Genomic DNA, 25,672 nt, shown 5'->3' with positions numbered 1-25,672 from the left:
GAGCTTAACGGGGAGGCTCGGGCGCTGTCCTCACGTGTCAATTCTGCAAAACAGTTTGCACCCCCCCCCCCCCCCCCCCACCCACAGACACACGCACACACACTTTTTTTTTAAAACTATTTCTATTTCCGCGCTTCAGAATAGTTCTTTCGTCACCTCCCTTGACGTTGGTGATGAAAGCTACAAGCGTCGGAAGTAGAGTGGCATGGGAGGCTCCACCTCAATGTTTCAATGAAAATAGACTAAAAAAGAGAGAGAAGATTTATAAGGGAAGGACAGAGAGGTTAACCAGGCTGAGCCCGGTAGGCTACCCTGCACTGGGGAAGTGGGAAAGGGATTGAAAGAGGAGAAGGTAGAGATAAATTCACACCTTGCGCAGTTACGCAGTCAAGCGTTCATGGCTGAGTTTCGTCACAGGCGGTCATACAGGCCAGTGCACCTCAAAAAACGCAGCAGCGCCTTTGTGGCCCTGCACATAGCAGACGCACGAGGTCACTGGCCCAAGATCTCCTAAAAGGCATGAAGACATCTCTCCTAAAGAAAGACATTAAGACTATTGTGACTAGAATAAGTTTTCTCGAATAGCACGCAGGTCACTTCGCGAGTATGTCCGCAAATTTACGTAGCAGTGAGGTACCGACGTCACCTCGAAATTTCCGCGCCAGCTCTTTCTACGCCACCGGCTGCGGTGATGTCTAGCTGACTGACACTAAACTGTGTGTCCCAGATAACGTTAGCCAAGCTGCTCAACGAACAAAGAAAAGAAAAAAAAAAGCACGCTGCAAGATACTATTATAAGACTTTACGGCGTTCGATTGTCAGAGGTCTGACAACAAGAACATCGTAGGGCGTTAAAATCGTATCTTCAACTGTGTTTTTTAAATATTTTTTTTTATTTGAACAGCTTCGCTAAAGTTAGCTGGGACACCCTGTATATAGCTTTCTGCGCACGAATGAAAAGAAAAGATTCTTTGGTATTGTAACACAGACACAGCTCAACCTGTTAACCTATAAATAAAGTGAAACAAAAAGCACGAAGATACCACAAAGCCCCCTCCCTCCACGTGACGCCGCAACATCGTCGCGCCTCGGTTAAGATGCGTATAATAATAATAAAACAAAAAACAAATTAGAAATAAAAAGGCACTTTAACGTCCGCTAAAAGGCCATCCGCTAATAAGCCAACTGCTAATAATCCATCCTAATAGAGCAAACTGTAATAACCTATAGCCTGATTTGCAGTCCATTTATGCTAGTGCCGCGTCCCTGCCGATAGCACAGGGGCGAATCAAGGACTAAGAGTGCCAACATGGGTAGCATCAGGGGACAGTTGTGCGTATTATAGCAAGCAGAAGCCTTTATTGGTTATAGGCAGCGGCACTCACAGTGACGTTGCCGGCAAAGTGGCGCTAGGCGCGAAGTTTTTATCGCACCTTGCCGGCTGCAGAGAAGTACCGCTGCACCCGGAAAGGGAGGGGGGGTGGGGGGGGGGGTGAAGGGTGCTTTCACGCCCCTTCTGATTGGCTAATGAAATCACTGCTGCGCAGGCCAGCGTGCGCGAGGCACGGACGACTCGTAAACGCGTTTTTCCCAGGGAGCGCGCGGCAAAGCAAACAGGGCGCCCCTTGCTCTCTCTCTTCAACGGGGGCTCGCACGCCCGCGTTGGGACATTCGCAATAAGGCCCTTTTCCGGCAGCCCGTCATCATCGACCGACTCGAGCGGCGTCTCGTATTTGACCTGGCCGGAAATGACGTCACGCCCGGAAGCGCGGCGCTAATGCACGCGTAGCCGCCGCACAGAAAAGCGCGCCCGACTGGTGCCTTCCCCTTCTCCGTCCCGCAGGTCTCCCATGACCTAACTCGCCTTTTAACACCCCTTTCACACCCTCTCCGCGAACCCTCGCCTTTCACCTTCGCTCATCTTGTCAACGCCTACGAGGACGCTGTGACACTCGACGCACCGCAACTGTATGCCGTTGCTTTATTTTTTTTCCTCCGCCTCTTCCTCTCCTTCACTTACTTCTCTCACCTCTCAAAAACTCATTTTGAGCGGACTTACTTAGCGGCCAAACTAAATTAGGGCGCCAACAGCTTCACATCCTAAGCCACTGCGTCCACACGTCCACAGCAGCTTTCTTTTCCTCGTTTTATTTCCCGAGAGGGGGGCGGGGGAGGGAAAAGGGTGATGGCGGATAGCGTCGGCTATTGACCAACCTCAAGAATTATTACTGTACAGCGCAGGCGCAAAAGACAGCGGCGCTTGTTTGATAGATCCGTCGTCAACCACGTAATAAGCGGTATACTTTCTTCTTTCGGCCCCTGTTTGGGCGTCGGATGTCGGAAGCGTAGAGCGCGTTTCTCTCCATTTTTTTTTTGTAAACTCGCGAACTGTGCATGCCCCTTGCTGCATATTGCTCGTCCTGACTACATTACGCGTTCAGTCGTGGAGGAGGAGGAGGAGCGAGATGGCGACGCTGTATTCAATATATATAGCACTTATCTAGCCGCACTCATCCACGTTTTGCTGCTTCCCCTTTTTCCCTTCCTCGCTTCCCAGCTTCCCTACGTGCTCTCCCTCAGAAACGTCCCGCCGCCAAGCTCTATCCCGAGCGATGTACAAACACGCCCGGCAGAGAACCCCGGATGAAAGAGAAAAGTATCTGCTTCCAGAAGACAAGAACAGAAATCACGGCGGTGTGCGCGCTGCTTATGAACACTTAATTTGCGTCCTTCGTCAGAGAAAAGAAGCGACGGGGTACGGGGGGGTGTACCGGCCTCTTATTAAGCGAGACACCCGGGGCAAATGGCGATTAGTTAACGTCTTTTCGAGGCGTGCGCGGGAGAGACGGAGGGCGCTGAAAGCGCTAAGTGGCTATTCGGCTGCAATAACGTTGTCTCGGGGCGCTGGCGCACTTTGCCTTGTTCGAGCGGGAGAGTCCGGCCCGCCCCCACAAGCAGGCGAGTGTCGTCTGCTCTTTTGTCGTCTGCTTTTATTGTCTGGTTTTGTCTTCTGAAGCCTTGGTTCGTCTGGTGCCGTCCAACCCCGCACTCCCCTCTACTTTTTTTTTCTTCTTCGGAAGACGTGTCCACCATTTAGCCTTTTGTTTCTGCGATGTCTTGGGTCGTTTTCTGCATCATCTATATAGTTTCTTTTTCGGCAACAAGGGTTACCTTGTTGCCTTTGTCTCTGCAGCTTCTCCTTGCGTAGCTAGAAGGCGTCTTTAATCGATGGAGGCGTCACGGTTTCTGTTTGTGTTATCCCTCTCACTTTCGTTTACCCTTCTTCATGCTTTGCCGGCTCCGCTCCGCTGCTTTCTTTCTCTTCGTCTCTGGCTGTCTCATTTTATCTTTATCTTCAGCACGATGTACCCGAGCCTTGTTTCTGGTGATTAACTGGCGCGAAGTGGAAATTCCTGCGGCTCGTTCGTCGAGGCTGCTGTGCTGAAGATTTTGAGAGAAGAAAGACAGAATAAGACTTAAAAAAAGAGAGATGGAGAAAGAGAGAGAGAAACATGATGTCGAGAAAATGAAAGCCCAGTAACGGGATTGTTTTATTAATAAGATGAACTTGCCGCGCAGTTTCTGAAAGGAGGGCTCGTTTTATTAAACATGGCGACCATAAAAGCTTTGCCGAGAGCGCTCTTTCTCGGCGCGAATAGAATTTACGTTTTATAACTGCGTGGTGTCCCATCATTCTTTTTTTTTTCGTTTTGTTGCTCTTCCGTTTCCCGAAGATTAGGCAGGAATCTGGCATAATCGATTCATTTTGCGCGCAAATCGTCGTTTCGAAACACTCGATCGACAGGAGAGCATGGTTTCTTTTTCTTTTCTTTTTTATAAGTGTGTGTGTGTGTGTGTGGGGGGGGGGGGGGGGGTTGATACAGCTGCGTGTATGCCTTATTGTTGTCATATTCTTTTGAAGAGGTACACGTTGCTTTTGTCTGCTTTAAGGCTTACACAGACATTGCAGATAATGTGAATTTTACTCGTTATCGTCGTTTTTGTGTGCATACTGCTTTATACTAGCATTCAAAATGGGTTATCGAAAAGCGAGGTTTTTGTCTTTTCGCATAATTTAAAAATAACCTCGCGTTTCCTTGCAGTTGAAGAATGAGATTTATCTCAAGATGTTATGTATTAGCTCCCTCAGTAGGGATTTGAAATAGTTTCTGAAAACAAGTTTGCTCGAGATTATAGCTGTTCTCTTCGGCAGCGTGGGAAGTCACATCGCGAATAGAGTTTTGTGGGCGAAAACGGAGTGTGGCAAGAACGGAGTGCTTTTTTTTAAAGCGAATGCCTACCCGCTTCAGTTTGGCATGGATGCTGGATATAGGGCACTCAGTAGCTCGGCGGATATATATATATATATATATATATATATATATATATATACATAAAGGGTATATGTGCACCTAATAAAAGTACCAGAGAACGGGCTTACATAAAGCATTCAGCATTCATACCTCTGTTCTACGTAACAGACAGACAGACAGACAGACAGACAGACAGACAGACAGACAGACAGACAGACAGACAGACAGACAGACAGACAGACAGACAGACAGACAGACAGACAGACAGACAGACAGACAGACGGACGGACGGATGGACGGACGGACGGACGGACGGACGGACGGACGGACGGACGGACGGACGGACGGACGGACGGACGGACGGACGGACGGACGGACGGACGGACGGACGGACGGACGGAGAGAGAGAGAGAGAGAGAGAGAGATAACTTTATTGAAGGTCCTCAGAAGCTCCGTTGCCCCCTCTCGGGGAGACGACGAAGCCGCGGGCCGCACCCACGTCTGGACGGGGAGACCGAGCTCCAGCGACGCATCATGGGCTCTCCGGACAGCCCAAAATTGTCGTGACTGGTCGGAGCTCCGAAGAGCGGAGCTCCACTCCTCTGCAGTGCATTGATCCGGGCCCCTCTGTAACGAGGGGCATCCCCAGAGCATGTGGTCTAAAGTACTACGTTGCCCGCAGCTAGGGCAGTCTGGGCTAAAGCAGTCTGGATTGATGCAGTGAAATAAATTGAGGTTTGGATATGATCCCGTCTGAAGCATGCGTAGTGTGACAGCTTGAGGTCTGGTTAGTGTGCCGTGGGGGGGGAGGGTATAGTTTCCTACCAAGGTAGTAGTGTTTGGTAACCTTGTTAAATGTGGAGAGAGTGTCACGGAACTCGACGAGCCTAGAATCGACGGAGCCTCGACTCGCAGTGGCGTCAGCACGGAGGTTTAGTTTGCGTGCTTGGACGTGTGCGATGTGATTGAGGTTGGGGAGGGAGTCAAGTTGGGGCTCGAGATGTGCCGGGAACCACGTGATTGTATGTGGCTGGATGACTTTGCCTTTGAGAATTCGATGTGCTTCCTCGGCGATGGTACCAGAGGCAAATGCCCGGACCAGCCGCCCTCGAGTCTCTCTCTCATCGTCGAGAAGTTCCAGGGCGATCGCCGCTTGCTCTGCATTAGCCGGTGTGGTGTCTCTGATGGAGGCCGCACAAGTGACGAGTCCGTCGTGATTAGCTACCGTTGAGACGAAGTCCAATGTGTGCCCGTACTGGGCCGCGTCAACGAAAGTGACCGTGTGAGGCGAGGCTTTTATCCTCCGGAGCAATGCCACAACCCTAGCTTTGCGCCTGCTCGCATTGTGTTGTGGATGCACGTTCTTGGGGAAAAAAGCAACCATAATGTTGTCCCGTAGCTGATCCGACATTTCACATGTACGTTCCATCGCTACAGTGGAGCCGGTTCCTAAGACCGCGAGAATCTCCCTCCCCGCAGGGGTGCTATAGAGAGTCGTGATACTTGAGCCGTTTCCTGAGCTTCAATGAGTTCGTTGAGTGCATTATGTACACCTAGTTGAAAAAGGCGGTCAGTGCTGGCGTTTATTGGTACTCCTATCACCTTTTTGATGCTTTTACGGATGATCGTGTCCAGCTTGTGTCTTTCAGACGCGTACCACTTGTGGATTGCAGCCACGTAAATGATGCGACTCATGAGGAATGCGTGGAATAGCCGTAGGAGATTGTCCTCCTTTAGACCGCTCCTCTTGTTGGAGATTCTATTGATTAATCCAATCATGCACTCCGTCTTGGTCATGATTTTTCTGAGCGTCGTCATGTTGCCTCCGGTAGACTCGATGAAAATTTCCAGCACATTTAGGGTGTCGACCCTAGGAATGCTGGCCCCGCTTTTGGTGTGCAGTTGTATGTCGACTTCGTCCAGGGACTTCCAACCCTGGGTTTAGGACCTTTGCGGACCGGTCTGTAGAGAAGTAGCTCAGACTTGGTTGTCCAGCATCATAGGCTTGTGCCCTCGAGGAAGGTTTCAGTGTGGTAGACTGCTTCTTGTAGGCTCGATTGCACTTCCCCTTCGCTGCCGCCAGTGCATCAGATGGTGATGTCATCGGCGTATATCGTGTGGTGAACTCTTTCGATTCCCAACAGGGATACCGGCAGTTGCCTGAGGGATAGGTTGAACAACAAGGGCAATAGCACCGCCCCCTGAGGCGTGCCTTTGGGTCCGAGTAAATACCCTTCTGATTTGTGGTCTCCAAGCTTTAACGTGGCTATTGCCGTTCTCCAGGAATGATCTAACGTAACCGTGAAAGGCTCGTCCTAAGTTAGGATCCAAGATGGATTCCAGAATATGTCGGTGTGATATGCTGTCGAAGGCCTTCTCTAGGTCAAGCCCGAGAATTCCCGCACGTCTCTCGTATCTTGGTCTATGATTTGAGTCTTGATTAGTTTCATTGCATCTTGTGCCAAGAGGCCTGGTCTGAAGCCCACGATGTTGTAGGGCAGGAGACCGCTCTGTTCGACGTGCTTAGTAATGCGATTGTGAATTACGTCTTCCGCTACCTTTCCTACGCAGGATGTGAGGCAAATCGGTCTGAGGTTGGACAGGTTTGGAGATTTGCGGGGCTTCGGAATGAGGATTACCAGAGCCTCTTTACAACCTCGTGGGACTTCACCTGTCTGCCAGGCCTTGTTGATTTCTTCTGTAAGCCACGCTATGGAGTCATCGTCAAGGTTTCTAAGAGCCTTATTGGTGATTTGACGGGGCCCCGGCGCGGACCTGGCATTGAGACAGTGTAGGGCCTCCCTGGCCTCGTAGACTTTGAAGGGGGCGTTCAACTCGGGGCACGAACCGCCCCTATACGTTGGGTAGTCGTCCGGATTGGCTAAGCCTAGTGGGAGATACCAACTGGCGAGCTTATCCAGGACTTTTGACGAGTCTTCGTGGTGAGTGGTCTCACGTACGATTCTAGATTTAAAAAATCCTACATAAAACGTAAACATATAATGTCACTTCACAGGTATCTCTAAAACACATCCACCTGCTAATAGAATTGTGGATTATACTGTCACCATGCACTGAAAACAAGACGACAGGACACGTATTACAAAAACAGTCTGTTTAAGAGGATGATGATGATGATGATTTCTTTCACATGGCACATACCCACCTGGGGTGATAGGCCGAGCAGCGGGTGACTTGCTTGCTTGCTTGGTCCTCATCCGTGGCGCTTACCCACTACGGGGGATTGGCCAAGAAGCCGGCGGTTAAAGGTTAAAGGGAAGGGGGGCGAAAAAAAAAAACTAGACGAAAAAGTAAATCAGGGTGAAGTATAACGTTTATGATAATTAAGAAGAGATTTACCGGGCAAAGACAGAAATAAAATAGTTGTAATTATATATAAACAGCAAAAAATTTTTTCGTGGTATTAGAATAATTTCAAAACAAGAATTAGCGATTGAATGAGCTATCTAATTATTTATTTCGAGAATTAACAGGGTAGTCTTTTTGTGTCACAGATATAGTCACAGAGGGCCACGCAGATGTTCCTGTGGCTAAAGTCCATTGAAGAAGCCCCGAAGGAGAGGATATTTTGAGTAGTTCGAGAAATACCCAATTTCCGGAATGAAAATTCGAATTTCTTCCTCTGATTCCTAAAACGACGGCATGATAATAGAAAGTGATCAATGTTTTCGAGTTCCTGGCAGGTAGGACACAGAGGGGACGGTGCCAGCGGGTGGCACAATTAAATGATCAAGCGTAACGCTGTATTTTTCATCTTCGGATCTTTCTACACTACGATACGGAGTCTGCTAAAACTCCCGTCGTGGTCGTGGTCCTTGTAAAGGACAACGACGGGAGTTTAAAGCAGACGGATTAATAACGACATAAACAGACGGATCGATAACGACATAAAGCAGACGGATCAATATATAAACGATTCCTTGATTTACTTTACCTTTAATTTAGCCCTTCGGTAGGTGCCACTGGGTGTGTGCCAGTTCATGGCTAATTCTGCAGAATGTGTATTTGCCACTGTGACACAAGAGGTACAGAATCCCTAAATGTTGTTTGATGTGTGTCGCACTTTTCTGTGCGCGCACCTGTCCTCACCATTATTCTCTCGACAAGCATCGTACATCGCCTTCGTACACGCGACATCGCTGCGTGGACGTCTCGCACTTTGCCTGACTTGGAGTCTGCACTTCGGCATAGCTTGTGAGCGATGCAGTGCATAATCATAAAAGCTGAATGCGTATAAAGTTGTGACCTATGTGGTGGATGAACATAAACGTTGCGTGACATTGCACGACGTTGCATAGGTAGAAAGTGAACAAAATTGGACGCATCGCGTTAGCTGTAGATAATTTAATTAACCGCTTTACTAAAGCTTCAAGCTATGTGAGCTACGCTATGTGAAGCTTTACTAAAGCTTCGCTTCACATAAATTCCAACACGAGCATTAGATCTGCATGTTTTCTTTCTTTAGTTTGATGGTTTTGGTATATCCGCGAGGCTTCCGGTATACTTACGAAATTTGAAAGAGGCAGTTTGCTTATTGTTCGCCGCAGAGTCTTTAGTTATTATGACTGGTTTCATCAAATATCGTATACTGCCGGCAACGATGACGAAGTGTCATTGCTGCATAAAGCTGTACAGAGTAACATAAAATATCTCTGTAGGTCTCGCAGCGGTTCTTTTTTTCTTGAACCTATTAGGATTCGGGCGATTGTTCGTTCCGTGTGGCAACCGGTAGTACGTCACTGATGTACATCCTGTTCCGGTTTTGCGCTATTGGCTAGTTTCTTACGTAACTTCCGGGTGACGACTAACGAATTCTAGGTTTCTAGAACCGAGCGAAATAACGACAAGAACGGGTGATCTGGTCGCGTGACGGCTCTTTTCATCGCTCGAAGCCGTCGCTGTCGCGCACGAAATCATTGAACGCGGTTTGGGCTTCAAAGGGAAGCTTATCAGGGTCCCATCAGCAACTATAGTGGCACAGTATAGGTTGTAAAGCGTCGTCCAGGTGGCGTTCTATTTTATGAACTCTTAAAACAATTTGGTAATAGTAGCCGACATAATAGCAATGATTGTGTGGTGCGATAGAGGCGACCTGCCCTTCGTGCACAGATGCCCTCTCCCTTTGCTCATACAGCGCCAGCATGCAACCTTCCTTTCTTGCCTTCTCCCATATAAGAGACTGAGGTTCCCCTCCTAGTATATGCGCTTTCTGGTATTCGCCTAGATTATGTGCCACATTTGCAGAGAAATGTAATGTGTCCGTTATAACTGAAATGTTTGTCGCTTTAGAACACGCGTGGTTCGCTTTTTCTTGAGTGATGGAAGATGGAGCAGTTCGAGGATTTGTGACCAACTTCACGGTAAACGCGTTTTATCAAAGCAGAAATGTTGCAAATGTTACATCAAGATGCAAGATGCCCTCGTATGTTCACAGGTATGCAACCTTTTATCCGATAGAATAAATTTGAAAAACAAATAAACAAACAAACAAGCAGAAGGCTCTGTCTTCCAATGACCATTATGCCGCATTTTTTTTTCGAATGTCGCCTGGAGAAACAATGCACCGGCCTATCTATTATGGAAGGGCGCGGTACGTGCGTCCTCTGACGCAGCAGCGTCCGCGGTGGCCTCAGTGTAACCGAAATGGCGACGATAGCAGCTGTGACAACGGTGGCACCATGATCTACTCGGATGACAGCGATGGGTCTTTCGACGACAACGTCGAGGTTGTGCTGAGCCGCAGGAGAAAGAATCTTCACCGTGTCATCCCGTTAGAGTAAGCCCATCCACTGTATAAGAGCTCCGCGAACTCCTGAACCATTCACCACCATTTTCGTTCTTCACGAGCAACATGAGACACCTCAACAGGCAAAATGTCTTTATGCACCTCGAGGCGCCGTTGCCGAATGAGGCAAAGGCCGTCAGAATCAACAACTGCCCAAATATCCTTGCAACAGATGTAGTTCGAACATGCGATGGCGTCACAGTCCTTGAACCAGGTCACCGACCTCGGTGGTATGAAAGTCCGCTCTCATGTTCCGCCCGGCACGCAGGTCACCATTGGTGTTATCTACGATATCGACGAGTCCATTTCCGACGCAGGTCTGCTGGTACTTAGTAAGCCAGCTACAGATGGATCTGTTACCACGCACGCTGTGTAAAGGGTATATTCAATGCTGAATCGCTCCCGTCACACGTCAAGGTTGGTTGTTTTTGTCATTATATAGTTCGTCACTCCATTCCGAGACCACTCCAATGCAGGAAATGCACGAAGCTTGCACGCGTTAGCAGAGTGTGCACAAACGCGACGGCGTGCTCCCGCTGCTCAGATCCTTACGGCATTAACAGCTGAAACGTCACCACTCTGAAGTGCCCTAACTGTTTGGGACCCCATGTATGTCTTCCAAGGAATTCCCTGTCATTGAGAAAGAAATGACCATGTCGAAGCAGATGGTGAGAGAGCACTCGTCTCACCGAGAAGCTGCCGACGTTATTAGAAAACGACGCCGATGACGCACCCGTCGCCAATGTGCATCAACGACCTCCACAGCTTCTATTATGCGCAAGTCACGTCCGTCATCGCCTTCTCCTTTGTCACCCAGGCCAAGCAGACTTCACACCAAGGTCAAGGATACCAAGGACAAGGAAGCGGCGGAGAGCGCGGCTCCTGATTCTTGGCGTGCACACTCCCAGGGGCGATAAGAAAAGATAGATAGATAGACAGATAGATATATAGATAGATAGAGATATAGATAGACAGATAGTTAGATATATATATATATATATATATATATATATATATAGATAGATAGATAGATAGATAGATAGATAGATAGATAGAAAAGGCGTAGAAATGTGTTGAGGAAGTACTTCGTTTGTACACTACACGTCCTAGAGAAGAGGATCCACCTCCCTGCGAGGTGGCAAATCTCCCTTGGTTAGCTTACAGCACGGAATGGTAATATTAGGTTAAAGGACACATGCTGCTAACAAAACTAAGCTCAATATTTTCCCCTTTTCTTGCCTTCTTTTGATATTAGTGGAGTTTTTATGCAATATGCATGCATTGGGTTGGGACAATTATGGCGTGCTGCGGGGCATAATATATGTCCTACAGTGTACAAGCATATCGTTTCAGCAAAACAATATAGTAGGGGCTTTGTGCATACAGTGTGCGCCCCGTGTGTCATCTATGAATCTGAAGCTGTCTAAAGTAACGCTCTCGTCCTTACACTGCAATAGTGTTCACCAAATACAATTTACTGTTCTGTTCGTTATGTTTTGTCTACATGCGTGTCGCACTGCACGCACGATACGCTGTAATCATTGTACGCACCTGAATAGATGCATATGTCACTGCAATATGCATATTCATATGCAATAGATGCATATGAATATGCATATACCACTGTTGTGCGTGTGCCCCCTGTGGGGAATAAATTTTATGTCTGTAGCCTTGCGGTGATGTTTCGCTCGTTTTCGTGGTCGGCGGTCGGACTTCCTCTGCCGATGCAAAGGCACCGATCCAAAGGTCACGTGCTGTCACGCTACCGACTTGCGGGGTGCGTGCGTTCGTCGCCGAACACCAACTATCTCACATTTAGTACATGATCATTTTATTTGAAAAATGAGTAGTGGGCACCACCCAAAGGCGCCAGCATCTTTTAAATATTATGTAACTGAAAAAAAAGGTCAGCAGGCGAAGAACGAAGCATGAGCAGGTGCCAAGAGCTTGGTTTATTGGTACACGATATGGTTACATATTCACGCGCTTTGACGTCACGGGTGTCAGTGATAACTATGGTCGTTATGCATGACTATGCGGTAGTTACCGCACTGGCTTCGACACGAAACATGGGAAACAGCAGGGAAGCTTCTCATTGCTTCTATATTTCATTTTCCATCGCTTCAAGCGCGAATGAAATGATATGCTCGTTGGTGCGTGTGTGTTTTTAAAAATGCAGCTTTCTGGGGGCACCCATTTTTAGCGAAGCTTTATAGGCTCACAAGTGCCTGCGGTGGTGGCGGTGGTGGTGGCGGCGGCGGTGTCTCGCTGAAAAGTGGGCCAATCCTGGCGATAGTGCAGAAAAGGTCTAAGCTCAATGGCACATACCAGGCACAGAAAAGGAAAGAGAGAAAGAAATAAGGAGAGAGGGAAAGAAAGATAGATTGCGTGAAAGAGAGAGAGAAATAAAGAGAGAGAGAGAAAGCTATAGAGAAATAAATAAAGAGATAGATAGAGAGAAAGAGAGAGAAAGAAATGAAGTTACCACGAAGGTCAGAGAAAGAAAGAGAGAAAGAGGGAGGGAAAGAAAGAAAGAAAGAGAGAGAAGGAAAGATAGATAGAGATAGAAAGAAAGAAAGTCATCACGAAGCTCAGAGAAAGAAAGAAAGAGAAAGAGAGAGAATGGAAGAAAGAGAGAAACAGAGAAAGAGAAAGTAAGAGAGAGAAAGAGAGAGGGAGAGAAAGAAAGAGAGAAAGAAAGGAAGAAAATCACCACGAAGGTCAGATACACACTCGACAAGCTTCGCTTACCGCCATTCTCTCGACAGGAGAAGGGCTGGTGATTTTTCATTTCGCTCACTTCGTATATGACAGTCAAATGGGCTAAAACCAGGGACGAAACATTCCAAGGATCTCAATCAGTCGTTAAAGTAATGAATTAAATCGAGAGTTCGACGAAAGGTCGTCTGGTCGGGATTGCTCATAGTCAAGGGTAAAACGGACGTCGGCCAAAAAAGACATTAAAAAAAAAAAAAAAGACGTCTCGGCTCCCATACTTGTTCACAATTTTCTTGTTATTTTATTTTTGTGTTTTTGATAGGCGTCCGTTTTAACCTTGACAACAAGTAACGAATTATCGAACAAATGAATGAATTGAACGAATCAGGTGCAAAGCTCCATAAAGTTCTGTTAATAAATTGTACATTTTAAATCTACGTTATTGGCTCAAAGACGAAAAGAAATCATTGAGGAAAAGTGGTCAAGAAAAGTATATATATATATATATATATATATATTATATATATATATATATATACGCGTTCCTTGCTTCAGCGGTATCAGGGGCGACTTTTAATATTTTACTTTAAGTAAGCTTCTTCCTCCAAGAGCTCCGTGGATCCACCGATGTCTTCGACAAGACTTCACAGCAAGACTTCACAGCATGACACAAGCCTGGAGGACTTGCTGTTCACGGTCTGTCAGGGATGGCAGTACTTATTCTCCAAAGCTCCTCGGCTTATCATGCCGCTTAATATGTCACTGTTCTTGATTTGATTTATTAAGACAGTCAATGTCCAATGCATTGACACGACTACACAACTGTTCGCTGTCCATGTATGCACACTAATGGAACGCTGTTTCCATCCATCATCGGTCCAGAAGGCAGTGAAGGCGCTTTTGTGCTTTTTGAGCGTGACTGGCCTGTGCCAGCGCTTTTGACTGCGTGGAGCTCTCCAGGTGCATACACGCATCCACGACATCTTTCCTTGCTCTGTCTCTCTCTTCAGTCTATTCCCCTGTTCCCTTCCACCACTTTAGGGTAGCCAACCAGACGCTTTTCTGGTGATTATGCCTGCCTTCTCTCGTTCTTTTCTCTCTCTCAGTCTCTCTCTACCTCTCCTAGGCGGTGTGGAAGCGAGACACGAGCCTTTCACTAACAATATTTTCTTTTGTGAGCGCTCTGTCGTGCAGTGAACTTAAAGCGGTGCGCAAAGTAACTTTTTATTATGGAACGAAGGGCAGTGGATGAAAACTTTTCGTGTCTTTCATGAAAGAAATGCGACCGGAGTCAAGTGTGTGGCGAAGTGATCGCCCTGGTTTATTGGCTGCTGAATTTATTCAGTGCATGTAGGAGAGGGAACATGCTTGAGGAGGGTTCCTATATAGGGCACGTGGAAGCTCCTGTCCACGGGCATGCGCGGTGACAGCAATCATTTGAACATGTGCGCCCTATGCGCTTGGCTTTATCAAGCACGATACAAAGATAAGTGCAATGGCCTCGCTGCAATCACACATGATTCACGAGGCACTGTCCCTCATGCCGATACGGAAAGAGTAGGCGTTCGTCAAAAGCGACGCCCTGCCGCAAGCGACGCGGTAACGTTGCGTCGCACCCAGATAGACCAGACGGTATAGCCGAAGGCGCGATGAAGGCGCAATTGAGACCATTGACCATCCGCCGGGCAGAGAACCACGGAAATATTGCTGCTCTTTCTGAAGGCGACAGGGCTACTGCGACCACCTTCGATTGCGCGGTGAACGCTGCTCTCCGTGCGCGCACATCACTTGTTATCCCTTTGCTTCTCCTTTTCCTCCTTCCTATTTTGCCAGCTTCTCCCTCCCCCAGTGTAGTCTAGCTAACCAGGTGCAACCTCCGTGCTTTGTTTCCCTCTCTCAAACATCAACGACATTCTCGTTCTCGCGACGCAGGTGTGGTTCCAGAACCGGCGAGCCAAGTGGCGCAAGCGGGAGAAGGCAATGGGCAGGGAGAGTCCGCCACCGATGACGGCCTCTTCCTCCTGCGGCGTCGCGTCGTCGACGGCGTCCGACCGCGGCCTGGGTCCCTTCCTGCAGGCTGCGTGCGGCATGAGCGCCGCCCGGGCCGAGCTGTTCGGCGCGGGGCCCTTCGGGGTCGCCGAGCCCTTCTGGGGCTCCCCTTCGCTGGTCGCGCCCGCCTGGCCCAAGCTGTACGGGGTCAGTGGCGCCCTTTCACCTCTGCGCCGAATGTCTTTGACATTGCAACGTACGTCGCGCGCATGGTGCACGTGACAGAAAACGTCATCAATTCGAGGTTCCGTTTCTCGCCGTTACGCTGAACGATGGTGGCAGAATAAGTGGAAAAGCGTTAGACTAGCGTCAACAAGAGAGAGCATCAGCGTGACCCCTGCAGTCGCATCAGAGGGCTGTGGAAACATTGTGCTTTCTGCGGTCAACCAACCTTTGTGAACTCCTGTATCGCTTGTTGGCTCTTTCTTCCTTTCTCTTTTGCGCGTGTTTTGCATTCCTGTTTTCTCTTTCTCTTATCGTCCTAACCTTCGTACGGATTAGCAAAGCGGACGTTATAGTATGTGGTAAACTTCCCTGCCTTTTCTTATGTCCTCTTTCTTTCTATCTCTTTCTCGGCGCTTCAAAGTCGGTGATGTAGAAGGTTAAATTTCATTTGACACTGGTGTAGGAGCTTCTTACGTAACTTACCACCTTTCGTGTTATAACACGCTGCCAAAGTTTATGTGAAGAAACGCGCAATTGGCATTCGCGCCAACTGGTTGTGCACGCACTAATGTCACGCCGCGAGCACAAGTCATTATTTTCAATTTATGCTTTCGTGTATCAGCATCGCAGTGCCCACATGAACAACAACAATGCTGAATGAAACGTGGATCGAAAATATTTGCGTATTTTTCTCCCTTTATCGCGCCTCTACAAATCCCTGGATATGAACTGCAGATTATGATCAAAATTGAGCTACGATTTCCGAAATAGAATAACTAACGCCCTAATGCCCATCCTATCATCCTAACTTTCTGGCTGCAGCAGCATTAATACGGAATTCTAATAATAAGGATTTGTCGCAGCGTCTTGCACGACCCTTAGTGCAGTTGTCGGAGTGCTTCGAAATAACCTGAAAGATGCCGGAAGTTTCACGAACGTTGACTGGCACGAATCAATTCTTGACACGTACATTCTGTCTCCAAACTGATCGCAGTATATGCTGCCCGCACTGCTGCCGGCCCCGCCGTGCCCTTCGACCTCTGTTCTGGACCTTGGTTCCAAGAAGACAACAGGGCACGCCAGACTGCAGGCGTCACCGCCGTCAGCGGCGCCGACGTCATCGCCGGGCCTCGACCTCCTCAGAGTGAAGGCGCGCGAACACGCCGCCAGGAGGGCGGGCTCGGGGTCCCCGAAGTCGGCCTCGCCCGCTGCAGACCGGACCGAGCCGTCTTGACTGCGCCTTCCAGTGCTCCCGTCTAGTGGTATCCGCCGGTTCATCCTGTCACCGTGTCCCCCGAGGTTGACGTGACGTCACAGTGTGCGCGGATGACGTGTGTGTATCGACCCATGGACTAGAGCTTCGCTTCGAAAGTTTAAGCAAACGACTTCTACGGCAGCATTATAAGGTTCGAGCCACGCAAGCGGATACCACAGCGTTACAACTGCGATCTCTTTTTCTTCGGCATCTCCCGGAGTGTTCTAATCTTGAAGTATTTCTATGGGTCGTTGTTTTGTTCGGACTTGAGGACACATAACGAGCCTATTTATGAACGAACTTGTTGTGCCCGATGACTTTGGGGCGACCATCACTAATATAGAATACACATCTCATTTACCCTAACAAGAATGAAGTGACGTAACTCGCGTGTCTTGCGTGGATGACCATGAGTGTTGTCTTGCGCATATTTGACCGTTAGACGTTTGACTTCGAAACGTTAGACCCCCTGTACGTCTGACTCAACGGCAACATTACGAGGACCCGAGCAGCACACGAAAGTACCACTGCGGTTGGCAAGGAAACGGTGCAAGGAGGGGCCAACAATTTAAGGGCAGAATGGAGAGCGTTTGTGTTGTGTCTGTAGACTGTTGTCCTGTCCTGGCTCTGTTTCTGTCCATACACTGTGTGTTTCGGGGGAGACATTAAGTGATTGTTAAACACAGCCGAGCAGGAACTAAGGTACCGTATTTTTCGGCGGAGCAAAAAAAAAAAAAAGAAAAAAAAAGGGAGATATATCAATGCATGTCACTCGCTCTCCGTGTACGGACTTCTGCATGGAAGCTGGCGCTATTGATAAGCACATGCTTTCTATCAAGCGAGTATCGTTCGCGTACAGAATGGCTTAAATTTTACAGTTACAAAGTGCATCGGGAAATAGGTAATTACAAAGTAATCAATAATTGCCACATCAAGTCACACATCCGCCGCGGCGAAATATGGGCTGCCGGAAATGTCGTTCTTATTGCCTGCTGCCGTAAGTGTTTAATGATCACTTAATGTCTTCATTGGAACACCCTGTAAGACGTTCTTCCGTTCTGTTTAAGCACGCACGTCAAGACTATGAAAAAAAGATCGAACGTGTGCCCGACTACTCGTATATATAAAAAGCCATCGCATATATAGACGACACTTCAGATTATTTATAGCAGGAACTCCGATACTGCAGGGCCGCGTTTTGAATGTGGCTTCTTAACTGACTTCACCGAACGGTCCATACACGTTAGTCTGTCAATCATTGACATCTCTAGAGCCGTCGATCTTCGCCGGAGTTGTTATTGTTTAAACGCTTATTTGTGGGTTTTCTCACCTTTACAAGAACATGGTGACTGACCTCGCACATTTCAAGCTCTATAGCAAATGATTTGTTGCGCGGGCCGGAGTTTAACTAGCTCTGCATCTACCGTCTATTTCACGATGACTCATCGCTTATGCATTGAAGCAACATCTGAAGACAACGAGAGAACACTATGGCTGGCCATAGAAATAGGTAGTTGATCCTGGAAAATGGAAAAGCGGTTGCAGTGAAGGCCGTCTTTGTTTTATTGTCAAATTACCGAGGCGCACTTTCCAAACATCTTGTACAGTATACGGCTTCCACGAACTCTGGAACATGAGCGTGCCAGAGAGCCTGCTGGAAAGCATGTTGTCCCTCAAGAAGGCTTCAGTGGAACTCGCTACCACGCTGTGGGAACGTCATCGTGGAATGTATCATGTTCCAATAAATAACGTTTGGCAAGGACCAGTCTTTTATAAACAAAAGCCAATTCGTCTCAACCATTGTTCTATACTTACAATGCAACTTGTATAGGACACAAGAAGATGCATAACAGGAGTGGAATTGTGGAAATACTGTTCTTTTCAGCTTCGCTAATAGCCGGTAATGCAATTTATGGCATGCTCAATGCAGCGGATTGAATGCGGCTTGCAACCTGCATGACAAATTTGTTGCAGCGATAACAACAAGTCGAAGCGAGGCAGAATCGTGTACCGAAATAAGCGCATATGTCTATTGTACTAAAGATGGACATGCTTTTTATTTCCTACCAGGGTGGCGGCTTGAAGAATAAACCGAGCTCTCGCGATGCCGCTAGCCATTATGTGCTTATACTCTGCTCAAGTTATGCTAGACAATCACCCGAAGCATATTCGCTCTAATGCATCGCACTTCTTCCAAACGCTGTGTGCATCCACTACCGACCAATGTGTCCCATATATATCTATAGTTTGGACGCGGCCTGCGAGCTTTGAGCCTTGACATCACGCGGGAGAGCATATGCCCATTGACAAGTACTTTAGGGGGGGGGGGGGGGGGGAATGTGATCACACTACGTATCCCCCGCGCTCACCATTGAAATGCGTGATCTACCCGGCTATCCCATGTGACATCATCGCTCAAAGCGCACAAGCGTTCTGTGATCTAGAGGGTGTTGTCCATACTCATAGCGTCTAGATCTACGGAGGAAGACGGACACGCCGACTTGCCTCTCTTGCGATGCCTTCGGGGCCGCTAACTTGTCTCGACGAGACATCGAGGCTTTATTTCTGCCGAGATATGACCACATCAGTCACTGGCGCAAAAAAGGCTATTCGTACACTAGAGCAGTTGTTGAAGTGCACCGGCCTGAATGACCGTTTATAGTTCTCCTGCGCATCTTTGATTTCAATTCCCATTTTTTCTTCTCCCCAGCCTAGGGTAGCCAACTAGACACTTATTATGGTTAAGATTGCTGCCTTTTCTATTTCGTTTCTCCTCTCTCTCTCTCTCTCCCGCGTGCTCGCAGTGTCCCCTCTCTAGCTCTTTACCTCTTTCTATTCCCCGTTTCCCTTTCCCCCAGTGCAGGGTAGCAAACCGGACGCTCGTCTGGTTTACCTCCCTGCCTTCCCTCGCCTTGCTTTCTTTTTTCCCCCTCGCGCATTTGCCCCGTTCGCCCTTCTCTTTGTTTCTTCGCTATAATTATCGCGCGTCGTAGTAAGGAAATCAGGAAGTATAGAAATTACAAGGCCATAAACCATAGCCTCCTGTATTTTTACGATGCCTGCTCAGTCGCTCCGCAGTGCGTGGGGAGCCAGTGGTCCATTGCGGTTGCAGCATATTCCCACAGTCACTTTATCTCTGTTGTTGCTGGAGCATGGGCTTGTACGTACAGCGCAAATAAGGAAGATGCGTCTCGTCCTTGTGTGCACTGTACGTTGAAGATTATGCATCACCAACTCGTCTAAGCCTCTACCTTATAGTGCACACGGCCAACTTTTTCTGGGCGCTGCCGTCGCTCCTTGCCCCCTCCTTTGCTTCCACATGACGTGCGATAAAAGAAAGTTGACCAGACCCTTCAAATATGTGACTAACTATTGGGAATGCGGCACCCTTTATCTGACCCAACCCCAGACGGGCAACGCCAGCGTCACGAAATAGGACCGCGTTAGAATGAAGCACGAAACACGTGTCATAGATGAGTGTCCTTCGACAGTTATTGGTAGGGCCGCGGCTGCGGCTAGGTGCGATTGCTAAATTTCGACGCCATATATTTCAACACTGAATTCGAAGCTAGAGCCAGCAGGATATTAATTGGACCGCCTTATCAGGTGAGCCGGCCTTCTTCCTTCATTTTTGTTTAATGCTGTGTGGTTCAGGAGCACATGAGCTAAGTTTGCGAATAGTGACCATGGCGGTTCGAAGACCCATCGTCAGCTATATATGCACATAGTCATTGTATTTTGAGCCTTATGGGCCTACACGCAGATGGTGTGCTTTTTACTCGGTGAATTGATGTCGAAACTTTAACCATACGGTCCGGCCGATAGGATTCGGACCAGCCTCTGAAGACTCATAAATTAAGGTAAATGACACACGGCACGAGAGTATATATTGGCACATTGACGGGCGCGTGATACTTATCTCCGTTCGTATACGCAGCAAGTGGCTCGCCAGCAAGCTGGGCGGACTTGATAGAGCATCTTCTGGATCAAAGGGCTCGCGCGCTTTGTGATGTGATGTCAACCGCAAAGGCAGGGAACGTATTAAAAACGAAGCATTGAAAAAAAAAAGCAAAATTTCGCGACATGGCAAAATCGGAAACCAAAAGCCAGCGAAGCAGAGTTCTCCGACAGAACGAGTTTGCGGCGTCTGGAAATCAATGGTGAAACTTCGAACGTCAACTCCCGGAACCATCTCGATCTGAACAAGAGAGTGCGCCGGGCGGCTACGACGGCTCCTGGGGTCCTGGACTGAGGACTCCACCCACGACCGAGGCCTCCCGGCGGCGATTGCCTGGGTGCAAATTTGTGTAGTTAAAGCTCTGCTCTCTTCCTCTTTCGGTCGCGGGTGCATCTACAGCATCACCGTTTAGCACACACGCTCAGCGAGCGTAGGAAGCCGTTTTCAGAAGCACACGGTTTATCGCCAAAAATTCCCCTCCTACCTTCGGTACATCTGAACGGACTGATGAGCACTGGCGCTTGTCACAATCAACGATTCACAATCAAGTTGTGAATCGCGCTTGTCCAGATTAGTCGAACGGTCGGCTGCGAAGTGCGCCGGCGTCACGTATATATAGCGTATACCTGCTGGGTCACACAAATGCGTTGCTATGAAGCGCCTGAAGCGACATGGCCATGCGCGGAGTTATCGTAGCATTGGCCTACACCTTAAAGGGAAAGAAGCAAGCGTTGACAACAGTCGCGGGTCTGTTATCGCTTTGGCGCTGAGCCGTGCTCCCTCAAGGGCTGCAGAAGATAGCGTCAACTTTTCCCTTTCCTCACAAACAACTTACTACTACTGTTATCGCTCACGATTTCATGATATTTTCGTGAAATTCTTATCTCATATAGCGTCAGGATTTTCTACTCGCACATAGACAGAGCCGCAGTGCCTTCTGGGGTGCGATCGGTGATCTTTGTTCGTTTCGCGTTCGGTTCAGTTGCTACAACGTCACAAAGTGGCAGTATGCAAAATTTTTGATAACGGGAGGGAGAGAGAGCAGCTATCGGCAAGGTGTGGCTTGAAAGAACACTGGTATTTTCTAAGTGCAACTTGAGTTCCGCTCGCGTAGCATAAGTAACAGATACGAAAAAAAGCAGGGGTAGCTTGCACTAGTGCCGCAAGGCTAAAGAGACAGCGGAGCTAATCGGTTCCTAGCTGGTCCTGGCTATATGCACCCTGCGCTAAAGCTTTGCAGAATATACAGCAGTGCCAGAACACACAGCCTAATGAGTGGCGGAAGCAAAACTGCAGGGACGCTGCATACATTCGCCGTGACACTTTCGATCGCTTATCACGGCGCAAGTGTGTCCAAGTTGTGAAAACGTTGAAAGTGCGCATGAGCTGGGCATAACACTCAGACAAGCGGCGCAATGACCGCTATCGTTTGGAATGGCGTATCATTTTCATCACGTCTCTAGCGGCTGGTGTCGGCGACGCTGGGGTGAAAAATGAAAATGTCGTAGCGCCCTCTGAACAGTGCAGGGTGCCCATACGAAGTGATGCTAAGTTATACGAAGTAATGCCAAGTGATGCAAAGTTATATGTAAGTGTATAAGCATTTCCTCGTGGTTGGTGGCATCTGGGAACGCCTCGCGAAGCACTTGCAGTCCGAGCACACGTAGGGTAAGTGGGGCGAAAGCTATGCACAGTGTATAGGCGGCGCGCCGCAGACGACTCGCCGGGATGACGTCACGGCGCATGCGCAGTAACGCACATCTGTTGGCAGCCTGGCCGAGCCGCCGCCAGAGGCGCCTGCTGCAGTGACGTACACTGCGAGCGCTCGGCGCTAATGCGGGGAACGGAGAAACGCGGATGGCGTCGGCAGCACCTCTGCGCGTTGCCTCGTTGGTGCTGCTACGATTTGTTTCTCTCTCTCTCTCTCTCTCTTATTTTCTCTTTCGCTCTCCCGAGCATAGCGCGCGACGCTTTGCGAGGTGGTTGCTAATCAACGCAGTGGCAGGCAGCACACATTACGGCCGGCTTAAACAGCTCCGCTGTTCAAACGTGTAATTTGGTAGAGAGGGGTGCTGTATTCATTGAAACGGTGAAAGTGTTTGCCTAGGTGATTGGCGACCTGGCGTGACACTCCACGAAACCTGTGCATTTGCATTGTGCTATCTTGTAGAGGTTTTTGAAGACTCTATTGACGCTTTTCGCGGCACTCCCGTGGACGCCGCCATGTTTGATCACGTGGTGACGCGTCCATTACTTGCCTCTGCTGCCTCCGTCGCCTCCTTGTTCCTACAATGGACGGGCATGACGCCCGGTGCTGCTCAGCAAACCTCTGTATTGGCGGATATCGTAGACAGCGAATGGGTGAACACACGAAGCTTTGGCCACAGCTTCAGAGGACATGTGGGCGCTTTCTGAGCTCATTACACATTTTCCAAGTGGCACGAGCAGCGTAAGGGGGCTTGTACTAAATGTGGCACTAGAAATGTATTCCAAGCTGTCCAACATTTCCGCTTATGAATTAAATAAGGATTAGAGTATTTTGCTCTTCATTCTTCATTTGGCAAACACTTTGAAGCAGCGGCTTGTCATGTTGCTGACTCAATAAAGTTCTCGGCGTGTGTTTATTTTCTGCCTAATCGCTCGCGGCTGTGCTCAATTTCGACAGATTTGTTCTTACTCAGCACAAGGGCTTGGAACATAGATGTTCTGTACTTTGTAATAGCTTGTAGCAAAAACGTGTTATCAATAGTCACTCGCTTACTATGGTGACCACCACGAAACATTCAGCTTCGACCATTCGTGTGCTGTCGGTGTCGACACTGTCGCCCATCCTTCGGTGCATTGATGAAGTGTGCGCTCATTCACTTACCGATGGTACGTTGGCGATAGAGTGGGCGTACGTTTGCGTGTGAGTTGGGTTAGATGCGTGTAGACAACGTGCGAGAAACTCACTATGTCAGGAAGCGGCGCTTTCTTTGCCATTGTTTACCGAGCGGTGCTCACTCTTGCCGACGTTCTGGGGTTAAAGTCCTTTCTTTGGAAGTTAACGATACAACGCTGGTGGGTGAGTGAAAATTTTATAATCAGGGAAAGGCCGTGTATCGCGAAAGGCCAGTAACGCAGGCAGTAGCAGCAGTCGGTGAACACGGATTCATTCCATTTCTTAATATGCCAGTCACTTATTTTGCAGCCGACTACGGCACACGTCTTCCCTCTACCAACCCACGTTTTGCAGCGTGAATAGAGCACAGTGCGTTAGCTAACAGCCAGTTGGATTTCCGACAGCTGATCGCACAGAAGCAGGGCAGAAATTGCAGCGGTTTCGTATTCGTGCGCTTTGACTGAGGAAACGTGTGGCGCGCCATCAACAGCGCCATATCGTTCCCCCAGAGCAAACTGCTCCACGAAAACGGTCAATAAGAAGACTGCTACAATAAGTCTTCTTCGACAAGAAGTCTACAAGACTCCACTGTGTAACCAGTGGAGTCTTGTAGAGGCACTTGCTAGTTACCTAAGAAAGTTACTACCTACCTTTTCGTCGTGCCCAATTGCTTATCACTAACAGTGATTGGAATTCGAAGGCTGACATACCTCATCGCTCCTTAAGGCGAAAGCCTTAGGTGTCTATGTTGGCGGAGCCCTTGGCGAAACTGCACCTTGACGAAAAATGGCCGACCCCGCAAAGAGTAAAAACACGGCAACAAATGCTCGGATTGACATCACATTTCTCGGGTAGGTTACCGTAAACAAAGCAAATCTGCGGCTCTGAAAAGAAAATTTGGTACATTTCGGTCTGGGTGGGAATCAAGCCCGGGCCTTCGGGGTGCGAAATGAGCACGCCTCCTTGAAGCCACGGCTGCTCCACGGTTCTGGTCTACTAAAGGTGTACCTATAGTGCATGCGTAATTGTACACGTCGAAGAGACGCGCTCATGCCACTGCTCGCGCGTTCGTCGTCTTCTTCCATAGCTGGCCCCGATGCCGCTCATTATGCCAGCTTGGTTAATTTTGCAGCTCACAATAAGTATTGAGTTGGTAGCACAGGCAAAGTTCATGATCCACGTGCTCCCGCATGGTGCTGTCATTGCGATGTCGGTTGTCCGCACGGCTGATTCGGATGAGTGAACTCATCAAACGTAACGCAGCCACTATATCCTCCAGCAGGGTGTGAGGAGTTGCAAACAATGACATGATCACTCATCCCAGACAACGCGCTCTTCTTTGAAGGAAGTTCTCGCTCATTTTCTTCGGACATTGGTTAACACGATAGCTCTGAGAATTGTGAGGGCATCCCAGCGTTATGATGCGAGCCTGCCATTTTCGAATATTAGGACCCATTCGAGTGAGCTTAGATGTTTAAGATAGCAGAGTGCGTTTCGTATAAGGAGCTGCAGTTTGCAAAGAGCGCGGGTGCATGATTCACGATAGCCCTGTGTTACCTGGCGACTTAGCCGATTAGAATCCTTTCTATACTGCAGCGCATTCGCAGGCGTCCGCGTCATTTCCGATCTGGCGACACAAGATAGGACTGTCAACATCGCCATTGTGTTCCTTCTGTTACGATTATGGTGACGTGAAAATTACTTTTTTTGGATTGCACAGGCATTTGTTGAAGATCAAAAAGGCTCTCTTTGACGGCTTGAAACATAGTGCGGGTCCGTGCATTATCGTGCAGGGCTTAGCCTCCCCGTAAGCTAGTGAATTTTCAGGCAGCAGGTATTATTAAAGCTACGTACGCGCTCTTTAGTTGCTTTTAAATATGATAGTGAATTGCAAACGAACAATATCTTATTGAATTAGATTTGATGAAGAGAACGCAAAAAAAAAACTGAATAAATAGTTACTGAGTTCTTGAAATGGAGCAATTGCATACGATAACGGCGTTGAAGAGGCATGTCACTAGCACCTGAGACGGCACTTTGTATAAGTAAACAGCGGTTCAAACTATAATTTTCTTTCTGTAAAGGAGCAATTTGTTCGGGAAAGGGCTTCCATCCTTAATTCTTCGTTTCCGCTTATTCCGAAACGCCGCTGCTCGGCTGAATTGTTTCGAATTCGCCTCTGCAAGTCATCTCGTTCCCGTACAAATCAGTTTTTCTTTATATGGAAAAGAGGTTAGCTTTGAACAACTTCGCTTCGTTTCTGTATGCGCGCATACATAAAAATATAAAGTTTGGGAAACGGGTTCTCGGGAAGTTTCCCGAAAGGCAAAGGAGCCTCAGAAGCGTTTTAAAATTTCCTGCGCATACAATTGGAGGGTATAAAGGAATTACGAATAGGCACTTTTCCGTCGTTTTGACTCCCATTAATGCGTCAAGCGAACAAAAATGAGAGAGCCCTTTCACTTTCGTAAGGTGGCGCTTCGAGTGGGTTGTCCGCTGATTCTCGCGCTCTTCCCAAAAAATCTCT

At 48.4% G+C, this 25,672-nt stretch overlaps 1 protein-coding gene across 1 annotated transcript in view; it reads left to right on the top strand.

Moving 5' to 3' along the window:
* LOC119440716 (aristaless-related homeobox protein) overlaps positions 1-18,074 on the top strand; it is a 32,397-nt gene extending 14,323 nt beyond the window's left edge. The window contains exons 4-5 of the mRNA XM_049663026.1: positions 14,770-15,033; positions 16,046-18,074. Of these exons, the coding sequence (XP_049518983.1) occupies positions 14,770-15,033; positions 16,046-16,285 (504 nt within the window). The 3' untranslated portion in view covers positions 16,286-18,074. The remainder of the gene's footprint in view (positions 1-14,769; positions 15,034-16,045) is intronic.
* The last annotated feature ends 7,598 nt before the right edge of the window (positions 18,075-25,672 follow it).

This window comes from Dermacentor silvarum, chromosome 2 (genome assembly GCF_013339745.2).
Source record: "Dermacentor silvarum isolate Dsil-2018 chromosome 2, BIME_Dsil_1.4, whole genome shotgun sequence".
Taxonomy (NCBI): domain Eukaryota; kingdom Metazoa; phylum Arthropoda; class Arachnida; order Ixodida; family Ixodidae; genus Dermacentor; species Dermacentor silvarum.
Note: the sequence above shows the minus strand (reverse complement) of the source record. Positions and strands in the feature narration are given on the sequence as shown.